This window comes from Epinephelus fuscoguttatus, linkage group LG11 (assembly GCF_011397635.1).
Source record: "Epinephelus fuscoguttatus linkage group LG11, E.fuscoguttatus.final_Chr_v1".
NCBI classification, from domain to species: Eukaryota; Metazoa; Chordata; class Actinopteri; order Perciformes; family Serranidae; genus Epinephelus; species Epinephelus fuscoguttatus.
The window spans coordinates 18,363,311-18,383,035 of NC_064762.1; the positions used below are offsets into that span (position 1 = coordinate 18,363,311).

The 19,725-nt window shown below is 41.5% G+C and overlaps 1 protein-coding gene across 17 annotated transcripts in view; it reads right to left on the reverse strand.

Annotated features, from left to right (window-relative positions):
• Positions 1-19,725, reverse strand: part of utrn (utrophin) — a 242,980-nt gene that overhangs the window by 171,670 nt on the left and 51,585 nt on the right. For 14 of the 17 annotated variants that reach the window (XM_049591013.1, XM_049591018.1, XM_049591025.1 and 11 more), the window contains 24 exons: positions 19,531-19,668; positions 19,313-19,426; positions 18,995-19,150; positions 18,680-18,850; positions 18,317-18,514; positions 17,025-17,159; positions 14,376-14,525; positions 13,582-13,743; positions 13,129-13,260; positions 12,708-12,881; positions 12,437-12,592; positions 12,147-12,317; positions 11,383-11,562; positions 10,509-10,637; positions 9,541-9,711; positions 9,201-9,257; positions 8,824-9,003; positions 7,952-8,089; positions 7,703-7,795; positions 6,918-7,088; positions 6,441-6,613; positions 3,019-3,169; positions 1,791-1,966; positions 464-599 (listed from right to left, as the gene is read on the reverse strand). In XM_049591013.1, coding sequence (XP_049446970.1) covers positions 464-599; positions 1,791-1,966; positions 3,019-3,169; positions 6,441-6,613; positions 6,918-7,088; positions 7,703-7,795; positions 7,952-8,089; positions 8,824-9,003; positions 9,201-9,257; positions 9,541-9,711; positions 10,509-10,637; positions 11,383-11,562; positions 12,147-12,317; positions 12,437-12,592; positions 12,708-12,881; positions 13,129-13,260; positions 13,582-13,743; positions 14,376-14,525; positions 17,025-17,159; positions 18,317-18,514; positions 18,680-18,850; positions 18,995-19,150; positions 19,313-19,426; positions 19,531-19,668 — 3,612 coding nt within the window. The remainder of the gene's footprint in view (positions 1-463; positions 600-1,790; positions 1,967-3,018; positions 3,170-6,440; positions 6,614-6,917; positions 7,089-7,702; positions 7,796-7,951; positions 8,090-8,823; positions 9,004-9,200; positions 9,258-9,540; positions 9,712-10,508; positions 10,638-11,382; positions 11,563-12,146; positions 12,318-12,436; positions 12,593-12,707; positions 12,882-13,128; positions 13,261-13,581; positions 13,744-14,375; positions 14,526-17,024; positions 17,160-18,316; positions 18,515-18,679; positions 18,851-18,994; positions 19,151-19,312; positions 19,427-19,530; positions 19,669-19,725) is intronic. The other 3 variants (XM_049591027.1, XM_049591017.1, XM_049591016.1) reach the window with 1 other exon arrangement.

Here is a 19,725-nt window from a genome sequence, read left to right on the forward strand (position 1 = left end):
AATTCCACAAAGATGGATCGATTGGTTCATTTACTAACAAATGAGAGTACAACAAGTTGAGAAATATCAATAAGTAACACTGTAAAGGTCAGCAGCAGAGCAGAGTTGTTCCAGATCGTCACATCACATCATTCACTATACTTTTCTCAAAGTGTCTCCATGGGGGGAAAAGTCTATCCGAGGTTTTTCTCAGGAAGGATTGAAGACAGAAAACACAGAGTGACTGTATTCGCTCCAACAAAATTGCATTGTTCAAAACAAGAGATGTGAGAGTTAGGCTCTCACTGTGTATGTTTACTGGGTTTGACAGGTTTTGCTTGTGATTGAGATACAGGGAGCAAGAAAAATACAGTCAGAGCTGACCATAAAAATAGCTGAATCTACCAGCTCTGGAGCAGAAATAGAAATCTCTGCACTCCCATGAATCACTATATCATGAGCATGTTTCGGGGGCTTGCTGCACCTTGAGTTCTTTGAGGTTGTTGTCGGTGGCAGTGACAGGTAGGGAGCTGACAGCGTTCTCTGCCTGCTCCAACCATAGAGCCAGCTCCTCGCGCCTCCTCACCAGGTCTGACAGGGCTGGGTCTCCTCCAGCCAACCTGCACACAAACACACACACATGCACATTATTGTTCTCAGATTAGGATCTCCATTTCCCACAGGTTGCAGGCCTAATCCTAAAATTTACATTTAAATTACTGTTATAGAGTGATTGACCACACTGATAATGTTAACCTGCCAAATGCTGATAAAGAAACAAAGACTGTCAGTGAGGGAGAAGGAGCTTCAAATCTGTGCTACATTATACTGTAAAACTAAATGTTACATAGTCAAGACACCACAATGAAATGTATCATGTGTCAGAACCCACCTTTGACCGCACCCCCTTTAAGGGTAACCCCAGCATTTTTCAGCCTGGACCATATGTTTCACGTTTTTGTGTCTAAAAGACTAATCGGAACACCAAATTTTGAAACTGGTCCAGTATTGAGCAAGAGCGTTGCAGCCACAGCAGTGAAACAGGCTGCAATGGAATCCCTGCAGACATTAAGCACCGTTAGTTTCAGTCCACTAGAAGTGCTTATTTTTGCCACTGACAGGCTCAGTTTGTTATTCTAAGTGTCTGACAACATTATGGAAAGGATCCCTACAGCAACAGAGCTTTTTATTACAGAGTAAGATCCTTTTGTTTATCCAGATGCCACCCTAAAATCGCCATCACCAAACCCACCTGACTCCATTTAACTAAACAGGAATTCTATAATGGTAAAACACACTATATTCAAAGTCGACAAAAACAAAATAACACTCACAAAAACTATCTTGGCTTGTCTTTTTCACTGTTCCACCAGTCACCAACTCTGGTTTGGTTGAAATTAACCCTTAAATCACCCACTTAAATGTGAAAATCTGGTGTGTTTGGTGATGATGATTTCAGGACTGTTTCTTTTTTTTAAAAATAAAAAAAGGATTTCACTCTTTAACAAAAAGATCTAACTCTGTAGGGATCTTCTCCGTGATGTTGCCAAAAAGGTATAACAATCTCAGCCAGTCAGTAGCAAAAACAAGCACTTTCAGTGGACGTAAATTGATGGTGCGTAGTTGTCCGTGGGGTTTAAAGCCTATTTCGGTCTTGCTCAAATTGGAACCAATTTAAAAAAACTGTTCCTATTACTCTCTTAGACAGAAAACCATGAGGGGAAAAGGGGCCAGGTTGGATCAAAGTTACCCTTTAATCTGTTCAATCCATATGTGACATAACATCCTTTGTGTTTGCGAGGATACATTACCTGCGCTGTCTCTCGATGACCTGGCGGTTGACAGCTCTCCACCGCTGACCGAGGGTGTCCAGCTTTTCTTCAAGCAGGGATCCGTCAGGGGATGACAGCTGCCCAATTATCTGCTCCCCAGTGCGGGTCAGTTCGGCCAGGACAGGCTGGTGGCTGACAAGACCTTCCTCCAGCTCCTAAAATACGTATAAAAGATTTAAAGAGAGCACAGAAAAGAGGTGGAATCAGGGATCAATCAAGCAGCATAAGCCCATTCACTCAGGGCCAAATCCCCTGCTCAAGTCCATCTCTCCAAGCAAATCTCTGATTGACACAGAAGCATGATTTGTGGCACATCAAGATTTAAGCTGCCAAATCTCTACTTGCACCAAGAGAGATTTAACTTGCCAAGACAGACCCTTAAAGCAGGGTGAGGGATTGTGAAGTCCGCTCAAGGGTGAGTCAGCTAATTGATCTCTCAGTTCCCATCCACTTGATCCCCTGTATCAATCTCAGTGACAGTGAAAACATGTAAAAGAGCCAGACAGATGGAGCCGTAGCTCAAGCTTTTGCAAATCACACTGATAAAAGGTGTCAGAGAATCTAATTCCCCTTGGAAATTAAATTAGCGCTTTAAAAATCAAAGAAAGCAGAATTAGAGGCCCCTTCTCATCTTACTCTTCATTTCACTTCTTTCCATTTCTCATTCTGGGTAACGAACAAGTCGATGTGCAGTGTGTTTGTTTATTAGGTACAGTATAACATCGGCTTTTTTTTCCCTTGGGGAACAAAATGCAATTATCTCCGGTGTTACGTTTCCAACCATCTGGCTGCTTATATTTCAAAAATATTACTACTGCAGCCTGGGAAGGCAATAATCTTGCTTTGAGCTTGTAAACATATGAGGTATTGTGAGTCTATATTTGACTAATCAGTGTTTATAATGATTAAGGTGGAGTGCAATCAAAGTATATAACAACTAAAAATACAAAATAATACCTGCTACCATTAAACTTTGCATGTAAAGTATTAATTAAAAACCAATAGTGTTTTGGACAATCAATACAGTATCACGATATTTTCTTACACCCCTGTGCTGCATTTATTAAGTCTTCAGGTTGGTGTGACCGATTGCACATGTAAAAATGATCAGATATACACCAGTATTCATTGAACTGGAGGCTGTCACACACACACTTGCACAGAACACATATGCAGACCTCCACCTGCTCCACCACCCTCCCCTGACCTCTTGGTGTTGTCGTGCAGAGTTCAAGTCCAGCTGTCCATCAGGGCCCATGCTCTCTGACAGCAGGGTCTCTGTATCAGTCAGCCACTGGTTCAGGTCATTCATGTCGCAGTGGAATTGCCTCCACTCTTCTACAGCACGGTCGAAACTCCTGCAGCAGAGCAAAGAAACACACACACTCACACACCAGGTCTTTCTTTGAAAATGTACATCCAAAATTGTGTAAAATGTTTGTAGGTGCAACCTGAAACACTGGCGGGACAATGGAACATTTTTCTAACTCTACCTATTACCTATATAATAAAAGCTGGGCAAGGCGCCACTTAAGCTGTGGAACAGGGTAATAGCTCAAAATAATTTAAAGGAAGCGATTAAAGTTTTGAGGTGATGTGCGTTTGATCCAGATTTTGTGCCTAAAAATTGGGATGCAAGGTTTAAGAGATGGGTAACTCACGGTTTAACAGCATATTGCACTTTTTTGAGTAAGGGGTCAGTGAACAATTTTCAAAACCTAAAGGGACAATTCAGTTTGAATAATGATCATTTTTACAGATTTCTACAGGCCCATCATTACATTGAACAAATTAGGAAGAAGATCACACAAGAGCAATGAGATAACATTTTATTAAAAGTCTTTATAGATGCTTATGCTTCGGGCCCAAACCAAAAAACCATCTCAAAACTTTATAGGGGCTTACAACAAATGAAAAGTAGCTCACTGCATGTAAAACAGAAATGGGAGAAGGAAGGGAACCTAGTTCTAAATGCAGAAGACTGGGAACAGTTATGTGGGATACAATGGAAAACTTAAAATTCAACACTTTGGAGAGAGTTCTGCTGGAAAAACCTTATTAGATTCTTTAAAATACCAGCTCAAAAAAGACACTACACCAACTCATCTGCATTTCACATATTGTGGTCTTGTCCAGTACTGTTACCTTTTTGGCAGGAGGTCTATTAAATTTTGCGAAAAATATTTCTGACAGACATTCTATTTAAGTTTGTTTCTTTTTATCTATGGGCTCTACCACCAGATAATTTTTCCTCTCATGATAAATATCTATTTCAGATTCTAAGTGCTGCCTGTAGGAAAGCCATTACAAGTGGGCAAGGTAGTTCCATTTTGGCGTCACTCTTGGCTCTGTTTTCAGGCTTTAGATAATCTACCCCATGATGGGAGACTTTGGCCAATTACAGGCCAATTCAGTGAGAAAGTGTTCCTATTGGCTGGTCTACAAAAAGCAAATACACATGCACGTCCTTTCAGTGAGAGCCTGATTCAGTGATGGAGAGTCCTGCAGAGTGCAGAGAGCATTGTTTTTCTAGTACTAGCAACACTGCAAAGCCACCAAGAAGAGGACGACATTCTTATCAAAGAGAGAGTCTTAAGGAGAGTCTGACAATAAACGAAACAAAACAGAATCAATATCAATAGGGCCTTTAAAAGATGGAGAGAAAATGTGCTAATAATTTAGCCTTCTCCAAACCAATGGAAAAGGCTCAAAGCTGTTTACGCCTATGTAACCATCATTAGTGAGAGCCTCAAACCACAGTGTGTCTTCTGCCTCATTCCCCGCTGCTACAGACCACCTCCTTGGTAGGAGAGCAGGCAGCAGCTCTGGACATGGACCCCCAGTTAGCAGCCACAGCAACCTAAATCCAGGAAGGGTAAACCCCAGCGCCAGGGGACCAGAAAGCCTGGACTCCCCAGCGGTTAAGTAAACTTTCTGTTGCTGCTGTTACACAGGTGAGACCCAGTGCTGCTACTGGCCACCAGCCTGCTGTGACAACCAGCGCGGGAGGGGGTTGCGCTGCCCATAATTAAGCTGCTATAGATGCTGACCAAAGGTCCGTCTCCCGAGTTACTGCCTGCTTTCCTCCAAGGGAACCAATTCTTTCCTCATTGCAGCCTGACAAAAGACGGAGACAGAGCGAGGCAAGACGGGGATAAGTGAATACACTGTGTGCAACTATACAATGAAACAAGATCAAATAGGTCAAAGCAGGAGAGACACAGGGTTACTGTATGAAGCGTGTGCATATGCCTGTGATTTCCTGGTGGGAGGGGTTTAGAATGGAGAGGGGGAACTACAGGAGGAGTGTGTATTTTCAAATTCTGATTTTCCAAATTTCTGTTCCCTAGCTATAAAGAAAATACGTAACAGGAAATCTGACAAACATGAAATACACTTAGGGAAATCGAAAAAAGAAATGCTGAATGTATAGCAAACACACAAATTGAAATCTTTATAATTTGGAAGTTGATTTTAAGTGGAGACCAATTACCTTAATAAAGTGAAATAGTGACTAACTTTTTAGGAAACCTTTTTTGTCATTCTTCTTAAACTTAAAGCTCAGTTCATTTAGCAAAGGTCTTGATTAGAACAATGACACTGGATTCTGGCTACTGGATCTTTACTCTTGTTTCAGGGCCAGTGGACTTAATATAGAACTGAATGAGATATTAATGAATTCTGGTCCCTAACGGTACAATCGAGTTTACCCATGGGGAAATTCCACGGTTTATGATAAGGAAGAATGGCACCGTTGACCTCTATTAAACACCAGAAAATGTCATAACAATCAGGAAGCCCTGACAACATAGGAAAGTTCACAGAGATGCTACTGAATAAATCAGCATAGACGAAGAGGCTGATTACTTAAAATGCCTAATATAAAAAACAGATCTTTATCTCACTGATGGTCTCCGTGAGGGCTATTTCCTCTCACAGCATCGCTTAGAGCCCAACAAATCTGATGAGAGAGACAAGGTGAGGAAATGAGTTTTGGACGAGCAATTTTACAAAATATACTCCATTCTTTTGATTTTTAATGACGCCCAGAGGTTATTGTGATTACAGACAGAGTGCCTCTGCATTTGTGTGCAATCTTCAGAATAAGCTTACTAGTTTATTCTAGTATGTGCACACTGTACTAAGCAAATGAAGACTGTTTATGCCCAAGGGGGGTAGTCAAGGTCACCCCGTGCGTTTGTGTGTGTGTGTGTGTGTGTGTGTGTGTGTGTGTGTGTGTGTGTGTGTGTGTGTGTGTGTGTGTGTCACTAAGTGAATGAGTGAGTGAAAATGTGAATAGGCATGAGATTGTTTATGCCCAAGGAACTGTTTTGATAGTAATCAAGGTCAGTGTGTGCATCTTGGGAGTTTCATTGTGTGCCTTGGTCTGTCTCTTTATCTGCTCTTCCTGTCTCCTGACCGGCGGACAGCTGGCATTTAACGTCCCTGCAGCTTTGACCACATTCCCTGACACACAGATTCACATACATTCACATCTAAAAATAGCAGCTCCTCTTCCCTGCTGCAACATAGTCCATGTCAAGTCTGATTCTACACCTAACGTCTAGTCGATGAGTGTATGTACAGTGTGATCTGTTGCACTGGTTGTGTGTGGGTTGTTGCACGCACCCCTTGCGGTGGTTGTACATGCGGTTGAGGCGGTCCCACTCGGCGTTGAGCTGTGTGAGGGCGTCTCCGATCTGGGCAACATCAGCAGGTGAGGCATCTCGAATGGCATCTGGCTGCCGCTCGTGGATCCCTGTGACCTGCTCGCCAACACGCTCTAGATTTTCTTTGATATTCTAAAAAAAAGAATAAACCCAACATGAAGGAAGAGAGACAGCACAGTGAGAGAGGGAGGATTGAGAAAAGTTCACACACGTCAGAATGATTGATATCAGAACACTTTGCTTTGGAAAGCTCTCCCCAAGGTGCAGAGCTACTGTTTTTCTATGAAGTTATCTCTTCTATTTTTACTACATACACATCTTCATATACTTTCTGCTTCCTTTTCTTGTTTGTGAAAACTGCTACCCAAAAGCTAACACAGCATGATATCACAGATCATTTTTGTGACATTTACCATACCACTGTTTGACAACCCACCCTCAGTGTGTCCTCCTGGCTAGAGAAGTCTTCATAGAGCCCCCCGCTGAGCTCAGAGGAGTTCAGAAGCAACTCGTTGTCGGCCATGGCGAGGAGCACTTTGTTGATGTCCAACAGGTAGTCTGAGGGAGTCATTGAGGGAGCACTGCTACGCTCCACTGAAGACATCTCCTACACACACAGCAGCGGGAGAAAAAGACGAGCCAGAAGGAAGTGAGAGAGGAAAACTGTACTGAAACTTAATAAAACCTACAACCTAATCATAACAAAGCACACTATGCTAAACTAACAATATAGTGAATCCAATTTAGCACTTAAAGTGTTGTTTGTGTACTATCTAGCATTATACCCAGCCCAAATGGGCTTAAAAGGCAGACAGTCAATGGCCATGAACAAAGGTGTGAGACCAAATGTACACATTACAGGAAAACATGAATAGTACGTTCCAAATGCCTTCATACTGGTGTATTTTTCAGTCTAGTTTACCTTATTTTCCAGGCTAAAGATATAAAACTAGCCCATACTTCACCACTCAGTCCAACTTTTAATTTTCATCAAACCAAAATAATTCAGGACTTCTTTTCTGCATTCTTACAAAGGTGCATACATACAGCATATATACTAAAGTATAAACGTGCCCCCAGAGCAAGGGGGATGGCCACAGAGTTTGTCAGAGACTACCATGCTAAACCATCCCCATACGGGTAAAATACCACATTTTTAGGGCGTCCAATTTAGTGTCTATGTGCACAGAACATGAGTTCATGCATGTGTGAATCCCTCACCCCAACTGAGAAGTCTCTTGTCTGCTCTGAGAAGATGAGAGTAGACGACGACTCTGAGACTTCCACCTGCCTGATTCGTAGCACCCTCAGCTCCTAAAGGTGGCACACACACAAATATTGACCAAACCGCAACATTGCACAACTAGCAAACACAATATGACTGAGAGCTACAATTTCTTGCATTAAAAAAACATTCCCATATAAGCGCGGCTTAAGAAGGACACAGCATATTTTTTTAATGCGTCTCACCCTGCGAGAAGAATACTGGCTCTGCAGCCGGAGCAGTAGAAGTCTCAACTCTTCCCTCTGGCCGTCGTCTGAAGTTTGCTGCAGCAGTTCTTCTCCTCTTCTCAGCAAGTCTTCCACGCTGGCTTTCTCCTCATCCATCTGGTACAGAGAGACAGACAAGTCAAATGAAGAGTTCAAGAGGCTGTGATTCAGGTCCAACTCATTTGGAGACTGACGATCCAATACATCTAAAATATATGTACCAGTTAAGTTAGCATACGAAATAACCACTTACACACCAGAAACTGAAATTAGCTGTAAGTTGCTCCTTCGCTTAACAAGCAATTCGTTGTTCAGAGTGGAGACGCTGTCGACGTTTCACAGAAAAACACTGTTTAAAACACACCAAGAGCTTCCCCCTGCACACGACCTTGATTTGGACTGGTCAGGTCTGTTCAGGCAGTGTGTTTAACGTCATAAACTTTGATAACACAGATTGGATTCCAGACTTGTTAGGCCTTGAAATGTCCAATCAAAGCTGGCCTTATCAGGTGGCAGCTTTATATAGCCTGTAGCCTGGCATATTCCTCACAGAAAATGTCACAAAGCTTCAGAAAGAGAATAATAGGCAACCTGGGGCAATTTTTCTCTGTGCTTTTCCAAATGTATTTGGGAAATTGCTAGACATGGCTAACCTTAATGGATATATTTGGCTAGACAATAGCCAAAGAGCCCATTTCCCTATCCATAATACTACTACATTTTGGGTCAATTACTACTTGTCTGTCTGTATATATCTCATAATGATAGCATAATTATCAAGCTTCATCATTCTGAGTACTCAATTAAAAATTAAATGAAAAAGCTTCAAAAGGATGAAATTGAATGATGACCTTGTGTACCTTGTCATCATCCAGGCTGTTTGCAGGGTCTTGCTGCTGCTGCTGCTGCTGCAGAGACTTCAGTGTGTCCTGGAGCTCTGCCTGCAGGTCCTTCACCTCACTGGAGGCCAAAACCTCAGCAGGACGAGTCTGAGTCTGGCTCTCTGCTCGGACCTCCTGGCTGTAAATAACCTGATGAGAAAGAGCAGAAACACAGCTCAGGTCAAAACAAGTAAAATATATGTAATTATCCGACTGCATGCTCAAAGGGAGTGTTCAGCTACAGTATGATTTGTGATTGTACACTGATTCTAAACAGACCTTTGCAGTATTTTCTACAAAATGTCTTGGTAGGTATTTTAAATGTAGTTTGGATGAAAATGCTGTACCTGCTGAGGTATCTGCTGGTTCAACTCCACACCACTGGACTCCAGACTGGTCATCATCTAAACGCAAAAAGACAAGGAGAAGTAGAAGTGACTGCACAGACAATGCCACATTCTTTCAATTTGACAGCTTAAGGAAATACTTCAATTCAAATGGTGGTTTGGGGGGTGAAATAGTCCTTTAACCTTTGTGTGTGTGTGTGTGTGTGTGTGTGTGTGTGTGTGTGTGTATATATAGCAGGATTTAATTCCACACTATATTGTGCATTAGTAAAGGTAATAATGAATGCTGGCTTATTTGATGCAGTGGGTTTAGGTTTACATACAGTTAATGATTTTGTACCTTGGCAGTTTTGATGTGTTGGGATACTTTTTCAAAGTTGCAGTTGAGCTCAGCCAGTTTGGGCTCCACAACCTCTCGGCAGGCGGGCCCCCTGCTGGTCATCAGGATGATGGCCTGGTCCCTCACGTTGTCCACACGCAGACTGATGTCCTCAAGCTCCTCCAGCATACGCTGAGGACAGATCACATAGTAGCTGGTCATCTATTTAAAATCAGTTCATGCTATCAGTCATTCTCTGTCAGACTGGATGGCAGCGTAGCCTTGGTTCTGACCAAAGAGCTCAGCACAGCATGTACTGATCAAGGTTAGCGGAGCCAGGCACCAGCTGATATTTAGTGGAGACCTTCAGTGGTGAGAGGAAGGGAAGGGTTAAGATTTTAATATAACTCTGAGAGGCTCATCTTCTCCTCTTTCCTCATTTTCTCTATTAACCACGTTCTTTCCCATACACACCACTCTTCTGCCCTGACTAGCTCTCACTCTTTTTTATTCTATTAGGTGATGCATGATAAAAATTGGGCAATTACTATTAAGAACTACGGTGTGCAAAAAAAGTGCAAATAGTGTCGAAATACATGTGCTTCTTGAAAATTCCTATCTTAACCACACATTAAAAACTTCCAAAATAAGACATTTCAAAATTAGTAATCATTACCTTGCTATTCGCCTCATGTAGAAATGCATTAAAATCCCTGTATACCACAAGGTAACAGGACAGGAGGGGATTTTCTTGATGGATTCTCGCAGAATGCATTTCCTTGCCAGAGGAAGCGATTTCCATAAAGCAATTCTAAACTACTATTAGATGCTGCTTGTTATGGTATAAGCTCTGCCAATTTTCAAATGTATTCAGACATATGGACTAATAACTTTGATATGATAATATGGAAAAAGACACGCTGCTAACCCCACAAGTTTTAACTATCCTCTATGTGACGGGCATGCTGTATCCACACTTTTTGCCTTACCTTTACCACCTTCTCCCTCTCTGTCGGGGCGAGCCGCTCGGCCTCGTCCAGGTGGATCTGGGTCTGGTAGAGCCAGGTGCTTATGTGAGCCAAGTTCTCGTCGAAAATTTCCACTTCATTCTGGTGACTCTGCACTCATACAAGGGAAAAACAAAGACTCAGTGTTTCTAGTAGGAAATAAAAAACATTAATTACTGTTAAAGGTCCTCTTGTGTTTTCCCCATTTACTACTTAATCTGAAACAAAGGCATTTTAATGATTCTCTGAGTGTTTCATTACTTTTATATGACTTGCCGCAGTGCGTAATTACAAGAAGAAACACTTCTTAGTCTCTTCAAAAGGTAAATATATTTTTATTGAAGAGGTGATTTGCATGTCCTTGTTTTGGTCTTGATTGTAAGTTTATTTCTTTGTTTAGCTGCTGCAATCACTTGACTTACACGGCATAATGAGGACTTGTTTTATTTGGGTTGTAAAGAAATAACCTTGATTTTTTTTTTTTTTTTTTTTCCTCCATGTTCCCATGGTTGGAGAAAAACAACTTTAAAATTCAATGAACTTTTTAGAATTTAAAAACTTAGATTATTCCAGCACACTGAATATGTATTATAAATGCAGTCATTATTGATAAAAGTATTCTCATTACCCAAAGAAAATTGCATGCTAAAAGGTTCAGCAATGACAAAAATAAATTTACGCCCCCATGGGTAGCCCTTGTTCATTTGCAAATGATGGCAAATAAAAGTATTGTTTAAGCATAAAACTACAAAAAAAAGAAGCAGGTGGGAGAATCTTCTTACTCAGAGAACATGAAATAAAGAACACAGCAACTCTTTATTTATTAAGCCTTACTGTATTAAATATTTGCACTCACCAGCACAGCGCTGAGCCAGTCCTCGGTCCAGGTGCGGACGCGGCCCCAGGCTTCATTCAGGCCACAGAGTTTGTCCTCCAACTGAGCCTCGCTGCCCTCCACCAGAGTCTGCAAACCCGCACTGGTCTCCATCAGGCTGGACAGCTCCGCCTTACGACGCTCTGACTCCTTCAGCAGGCCCTGGAGGACGGACACGGACACACGCACAATGTAATATACAGTCTGTTAAACATGTGATGACCTCCGTCTCTCAGTAATTTATTGCCATATCAGCTAGCTGTTGTGAGGATTTATTATGCAGCACACTCACACTGTAATACACACCAGAAATGAGGCATGATTGCAGGTCAATATACATACATTAAAAACAAATACACGTGGAGAACAAAAGAAGTACATTTGAAAGCACTTTTGTGTACTGTTGTGGGAACCTGTAACTCATTTAAAATTCATACTGTTTCATTTTTCATACTGTTGCTGGGGTGGGTTCATACTAAAGTTTTAGTCTCAGAGAGAGACCACACAGTTCTCAACAATTTCCTCCTTTTAAAAGGGTGGATGTGGTTTGAATCGAGGCTTTTTATCAGTGAAGCACCCATAGTCGTCCTCTTTTCACCCTGCTGATTACAGTTTATCTCAAGTGTTAGACAGAGAGAGATTTCAGGAACATCTTATTGTCTCTCTGCACCACCTACTGGCCAGCAGCAGAAGCACTATTTTGCTCCTGCTGTAGATTTGATGGAAAGGTTTGGACAGTAACTCACATTAGCCCATGCTATCTCAGCATCAATGTCAGCGGGCATGTCTCCACAACTGTTCTTCTGCTGGAGCTGAGCCTCGTTGGTGGTCAGCCACTCCTCCAGGGCGGCACTCTCCTTCTGGAACTTCTGAGACAGAGACAAAGCTTTTTCCAGGTCCTGCTTGCCTTCAGTTACCTGTAAAGGAAAGGAAAATGAAGGTGTCTTTAACTGGTCTCACAGGTGTTGAATATTACTTACAATCCAACATGTTTTCTTTTTGTAAAACAAGGACATTTCATGTAAAAATAAGGTACCTGTGCCCCCAGGTCATTGTACAGTAGTTTGAGAGCCGTGAGCTGTTCGTCCATGGCCTTGGGGTTCTCTGTCTGCTGTTTCTGCACAATCTGCCGACCAGTCTTTATCACCGTCTCCACCTCTAGCTTCACCTCGCTCAGCAACTTGTATAATTTCTGTAAATTAAAGAAAAAATGAAAATTAGCTGATAAGTAATACTTTACCATATTGCATAGGAACCCCACATTTATGTTTGTATAAAAAGGAGATTGAGAAAGTTGTAGTTCTCACCATGCAACCATTGAGGTGGGTCTGGATTTTTTCTGGGTCAACATCTCTGGCATCCAGAATGGGCAGCTCAGCCTTGGCACCATCCAGGACCCTCTTACAGTCCAACATGCGCTGCTCAAAGTTAGCTGGCTTCTGGAACAGCTGATACTTTGTGGAGATCTCTCTCAGTTTCCTCTGCAGTGGGTGAAGGGCAGAGGTTAGTAAAGCTATTCATCTCTGTCACAACAATGGAAACACAAGCTTCTTATTCTTCTCTTACTGTGCTGCCATGATTTAGTATTTTTTCCACTGTTATAAAGGCTTAAGTGTTTCTTACATTAGTTCTAATGGCATGATTACATAGTAACGGTGGCAGTAGGAGAAACAAGTCTCCCAAGATGTCCTGCAGTTCCCAATGTTCTCCAGTAGGAGTCAGTGTTACCTGTAGCTGGTCCAGCATGGTCCCACCACGGGCAGCTTTGCCATCAGTGGTGGGGGGAGGCAGGTTGGCCACGTTCCTCTTCCTCATCTCTTCCACTGTTGCCTCGTGGGCTGCGATCTCTGCCCCGATGGTCTGAAGGACAAGTGGAAATGAACACATGCACCATGAGAATATGTGCACTGATACAAACAGGACCTCCTACATGTACTGATGCTGGTAAGATCAAGAGCAAAATATTTTTTCCCATCAAAAAAATCTAACTTTAGTTTAGTTTTTCAGACTGCTGACCACCGCTAGTTTCCCAAAGCATCTATGGACAACCTGATGTGTTAATGTGTGTATATAATATTAATACTGTACTGCCTGCATGGGCATCTAGATTAAGGGATTTCCTTCAGCCAAGTGAGACATCCCTACATGAAGTAACATCCATCAGGTGCATGTGAACTGTACCTGTGCCTCCTGCGGGAGCTGGAAGGCGTCGACGCGGTCAGTGAGATAGGAGGTGAGTGTGTGGTCCAGCTGGCTCAGAGACTCCTGCAGAGTTTGGAGCGCCTGTTCGTTCTCCTTCAAAGTTTGCAGCTGCTGCTCAAGGCTGATCTGCCTGTTCACCGCCTGGAGGAGGGAAGGGGTCACGGACCTCAAGTCATCGCTTTGAATATTTCACAGTCAAGGATGTCCGTATTGTGATATTCCAGATTCAAGCAACTGCGGGGAAGTTTATGTCCTAAAAATGTAGCTGGAAAAAATGGATATACTAGCTGGTATATTCACTTTATTAACAATTGTTCTCAGGAATGTGGACGCCCATCTAAAATACAATTTTCCATTGTATTTGACTTGATAATGCAAAGAGGGCACCAAATGCTTAGATGCTTACAAACAGAATCATGTAACAAATGTAAAATAATAAAATGGGCTGTTAGTGTACTATTTAGTGAAAATATATTTTATCTTTCTTAATATAAATATAAGAAAACATAACTGTGTTTGGTATTATTATCATTATTTATCTCAATAGTGACATTTTCCTGTGTACAGCCTCTGGATGTGTTTGGAGAAAATGAAACAGCATCATATTTACAAAGGTTATAATCAAATACAGACTCCTACAGTACAAGAAAATGCATTGTAATTAATGCATTATTTACTGGAAACAAATCCAAACATAACACATAATGGATGCCTTTTTTCTACAGTAACAAACACAGAGCACATTCGCTGATACACAAAGCCAAGGTCCTGACCTGGTGGTTGAGCTGCTCGTAACGTGAATTGAAGGCCTCTAGTTTTTCGCTAATGAGTTCGTCCAGAATGCCCCCGTCTATCAGCGTCTGACCCAGCTCTCTGATTTGTGTCCGGTTGTCCCCAGGGTGGCGAAGCGCACTCTCCAGAGACTGGTGGTGGATGGGGAGATGGAGAAAAGAGTGAAGTTATGAGCAAAGAATCAGAAAAATCAAGCAAAAGGGGGAAGAAAATGAAGTGAGCGCAAAGAAGCGATAATATAAAACAGTCCTTTGATAAAGCCACAACAAAAATCAAGAAAGTTACACTGCTTCACAGTTCCAAAAATTTGCCACAGAAACTAGAAAAAAAGCAATGAAAAAAAAAAAACAGTGATGAAAGCTAGAAACCAAACTCTCAAGGAACAAAGATTAGTGAGAAAAAAGCAATCCAGTGAATTAGTGAAAAGTGAATGTGTGTGTGTGTGTGCAAGATTGAGAAAGAACAAAATAGCTGAGCAAACAGATGGAGTGCAGATGCAGAAATTGCAACGTTGGGCGTGTCAGTTGGAGGCAAACCGAAAAAAGATGATAACTGAATGAGAAATGAGAGACAAGTGAGAGAAGCTTGTTGAGTCATTGTTTGCGTGGGGTCATTAAATGTGCTTTTCCTTCCTGGAGGTAATGGACAGAGAGAGAGAGAGAGAGGGAGAGAGACAGAGAGAGACAGTCCCCCCTCCCGAGGGGTGAGTCTGATTAGGAAACAGGGAGAATGGGGAGGGTGAAGGGTGAGAAACACAGAGAGATAGAGGGAGAGAAAGAGTCTGCATGGGGGAGAGAAGGGAAGAAAAAATAAACAGCAAAAACATGTAAGGACAAAGAGGAGCAGGGGGAAACATTGTCTTCAAGGGTCTTCAGTTTCCTTCATCAGTATGCGATGTTACAGAAGCAGCACTGTGATTAAAGTCAGTTTGACAGTCATGCTGCAGGCAAGTCTACAGATATAGTAACGGAGTAAGACAAAGTAGAAGAAATTTAGAAGACAAAGTCAAAGACAAGGAGGATATCAGCAGAAATTGAATATTAAACAGATTATTTGATTTATGAAATGTACTACTTTTCCTGCTCACACAGTCAAGACCAGTGACCTTTTCTATATGTCTCCATGCAGTGTGAAGGCGTGTTGATTGGTAAGGTGATTTTATCTTAGCTGACTATTCCTGGGTGTAATGTAGGTACAGGAATATAAAAGTAATGCAGTTCTAAAGGCAGGGGTTAGCATTGTCCCTCACAGCAAGAGGGACTCTAAATTGTCCGTAGGTGTGAATGTGAGTGTGAATGGTTGTCTGTCTCTATGTGTCAGCCCTGCGACAGTCTGGAGACGTCTCCAGGGTGTACCCTTCCTCCTGCCCAATGTCAGCTGGGATAGGCTCCAGCCCCCCTGCAACCCCCAACAGGATAAGCAGTTACAGAAAATGAATGAATGAATGCAGTTTTAAATATATTTCAAGATGGGTGGTTCTGTCTAACTACATCATTTAAAATTAATATATTAATGAGATAACTCATTTCCCCAAAGGAAACACAAGCTTAGATCAGACTTTTTATTCATTTTCTGTTGGTTTTCCAAAGGTGATTTAGTAGTTTAGATACAGTAAAACTTTTTATGTATGTACAGTATGTGAAATTTTGCAAAAACATATGTTGAAATTATGAAGATATTAATTCATATATTATATTTTTTTTTATTTTTCAATTTGGTTTGTGTGTTACAAGAAGATGTCTTGTTACATTTCTGATTCACAAGACAATCATAATAATCTTGACTGTGGTTAAGTAAGTATAAATAAATAATGAAATATAAATCAATATAAATAAATAATGAAATATAAATCCTCCTTTAAAAAGATGAACTTAACAGGAGATAAAGGAAAGAAGACGGACAAGTATAAGATGATGGTGCATTAAAGGGTAAGGTCACTATTTTTCAACCTGGACCCTATTTTCCCATGTTTTTGTGTCTACATGACTACTGGGAACAAGGTTTTAAAATTGGTGTAGTATTAAGCAAGAGGGTTGCAATATAACCAACTGGGGCATGTTCGCACCCTCAACAAAAGTCCACTGAAAGTGCTTCTTCTTCCCACTAACAGGCTCAGATTATTATTATTATAAGTATCTGACAACATTATGAAAAGGATCCCTACAGAGATAGATGTTTTTGTTAAAGAGTAAGATCCTTTTTGTTTAACCAGATACAGCCCCGAATTTGCCATCACCAAACAAAACAGACTCCATGTAAATAAACAGTAAATTTAGTGTGTATAGTGCCAGCATATCTTCACATCTAACTGGTAGACTTAAGGGTTTATTTTAACCAAAGCAGAGTTGGTGAATATTGGAACGGTGGAAAGATTAAAAAAGAGTTTTGTGAGTTTTATTTTGTTTCTGTCAACTTTGAGTGAAGTGTACTTTATGATGATAAAATCATTATTTTAATGGAGTTCTGGTTGATAGAAATTTTGGGGCTGTTTCTAATTAAACAAAAAGGATCTTACTCTCTGACAAAATGATCTCTCTGTACAAATCCTTTCCAGGGTCCAGACTGACAAATACCAAACTTTCCCTTTAAATGTGATTACAGGAAGTATGTGTGTGTGTTTGCATTTGTACCTCCAGAGCTTCATTGACAGATTCAGTGCTCTCTGGTAAGTTTTCAGTAGCTTGGACCTTCTCCCCAAGACTGTTGAGCCAACTCTCCTCCATATCCAGATACTGAAGCAACTCCATCCAACAGGACCAAACCTCCTACATGATACACACACACACACACACACACACACACACACACACACACACACACACACACACACTCAGAAGTTTAGCAGAACCAGAGAGACAAAAATTATGCTACTACAAAGTGACAGCTGTATTATGTATGTCCTCATTTAAAATCTTAAAAGGATAATATGAAAAAAACACTCACTGTGAGGCATTTTTAAAAAGTATACTCAAATTAAACAGCAAAGTCCTAAAGCTAAAGAGGGGAGGGTGACTAACAGACTTCAGGCAAATAAGAGTATACATGAACATAAGCACAACTCAGTGATGTGTCTGACCTTTACCCTGCAGAGTCCGGGGGAGGATAATCCAAAGCAGTGCCCCAAACTATGACTTTACACTCACAGAAACCAGAATCACCAGTGCCCTGCAAGCTTCTCTTGTTCTTTGCATGAAAATTAACAAAAGTGAGCCTGAGAAATGACACATCGCATAAACCAACATGTCATTCCAAGTCTGAACTTAGGGAGTTGCAAGTTGATGGACAAATTGGACCATTCATGCAGAAAATTATGTTTTGTTGTTTTTATTATGAGTATGTGTCATAGGAGCTTTTTATACCGACGAAGACTTAAACCTTAAACTCAAAGCCAACTTAAAGGTAAAGTTCACCCAAAATCGAAAACACAAAGACAGCTAATTATTAGTCTACATTGTGTTGGTGTAAGTTACTGAGTGTCACAGATATCAGCCATAGAGATATCGGCCTTCTCTCAAATATGATGAGATTAGATGGCACTCGGCGTGACCTTGCGGTGATACAGTTGGTAGATGTAGTTTGGTAGAAAGAAAATAGCTCCAACATGAAACTGCTTACATTAAGGTCTGTGGATTATCTTGAGTAAGCAGGTTGTGATTTCTGGAAAGAGATATTGCTGTTGAGTTTTTCAAATGTATATTTTTGGCACTTTGAGCACCAAAAACAGAGTGACATCTAGATTTATTCTATTGGAGAGAAGGTAGACATCTATACGGCTGATATCTCCAGCACTCTGCAACTCACACCAAAACAGTCAAGACTGATAAATAGCACCACAGGTAAGAGGAAAAATATGTAATTTGGACTTTTGGACTTAGTCTAAAATGACAAATATTTTTATTTATGAACAACCCACACACATTACCTCCAGAGTGTGACACTTGCTCTTGAAGCGGTCACAAAGCTTGTGATAGTTGGCAAGAACCCCATCAAGCTCTGAGGTCAGCTCCTGTGCACTGCCTCCTCCTCCACCAGGGGGTGATGTTCTGGACACCAGCATGTTAATGCTATCTTTTAGGATCTTCACTTTCACCTCCTTCTGGAGCACATCCTCTTTAGCCCTCTGTGAGAGAGGTAAGAGGACAAGGACAAAAAGTAACAGAAGGAAGACAGTTAGACCCACACTCTAATAAAGCACAGACACAATCACTGTGTTGATTTCCCCAGTGTTCCCAAACATTTCATTTTAAGTGTCCTTATTAGGTTATAAGCACGCCTCCAATTCCACCTTCATTTCCTCCAGCGATGCTTCAAGCTCCTCAGGACTCTTGTACTCAAAGTCCCTCATGAGAAACTCCTCATCAACCTGAGTCATCCACTCCTGCATTTCCGCCAAGTCCTTCCTCAGATTCACCTGCCTCTCCCGACTCTCTGCCACACGGTCCTGATGTCTCAGCAGCTGGAGGGAAACATATGACATTACGTTTCAAAGTGCTTGCAAGTGACACTAAAATGTCACTGTGATTATGTGAATGAATACAGGCATACAGACACACAACATAAGAAGCTGTAACAGCACACAACGAGAAAAGTTTTTCCTCACCTGTTTGCTGAGATCATCCCATTTGCTTCGGCACTCGTCCAACTTATGCTGCCCCCATTTGGCTAGTCCCGGGACTGCAACTGTCTGTATGGCGCTTACATTCTCTCCCATCTGCTTCAACGAACCTTCCACTGACTCCATCTCATTCACATACTCCTTGTTAGCAGAAAAAAAGAAAGAAAGAAAGAAAGAAAGAAACTGTAAAATGACTGCATTCTTCACATAAACAGCAGTAAATGTAACTTTTAAGTTGTAAAGTCATGGTATCTTTACAATAAGAATGTCAAAAAGTGTTTATGTTTTGCATTGTCCTCTCACCTTGCACTGGTTAAGCTCTTCCTGTAGAGCCTCTTTGTCGCCCAACCCTGTAGCATCACGAGACAACAGCTCCTGAACCGCATCCAACCAACGATCCACTTCCACTAAACGCACCTAACAACAGCATCAAACCAATGAATAAAAAACACTGAAGTGAAGAGAAAAAAAGATGCGTTATTCTTCTAGGTTTTTTATATTACCGATTACAGGTACTCTACCTGATAGTCCTTCATGCTACCCAGGATGCACTGCAGTGTACCCAGCTCCTCACGGGCCCTGGAAGAGAGCTGACTCCATCTTTGTAGTTCTGCTGGATCGGAGGCTTGCTGTGTTTGTTCAATCTCCAGACACAGGCCCTGAGTTGAAAAAAAGTTCAGGCTTAAAATGACACGTCCAAGCTGTGTTTGTAAGTA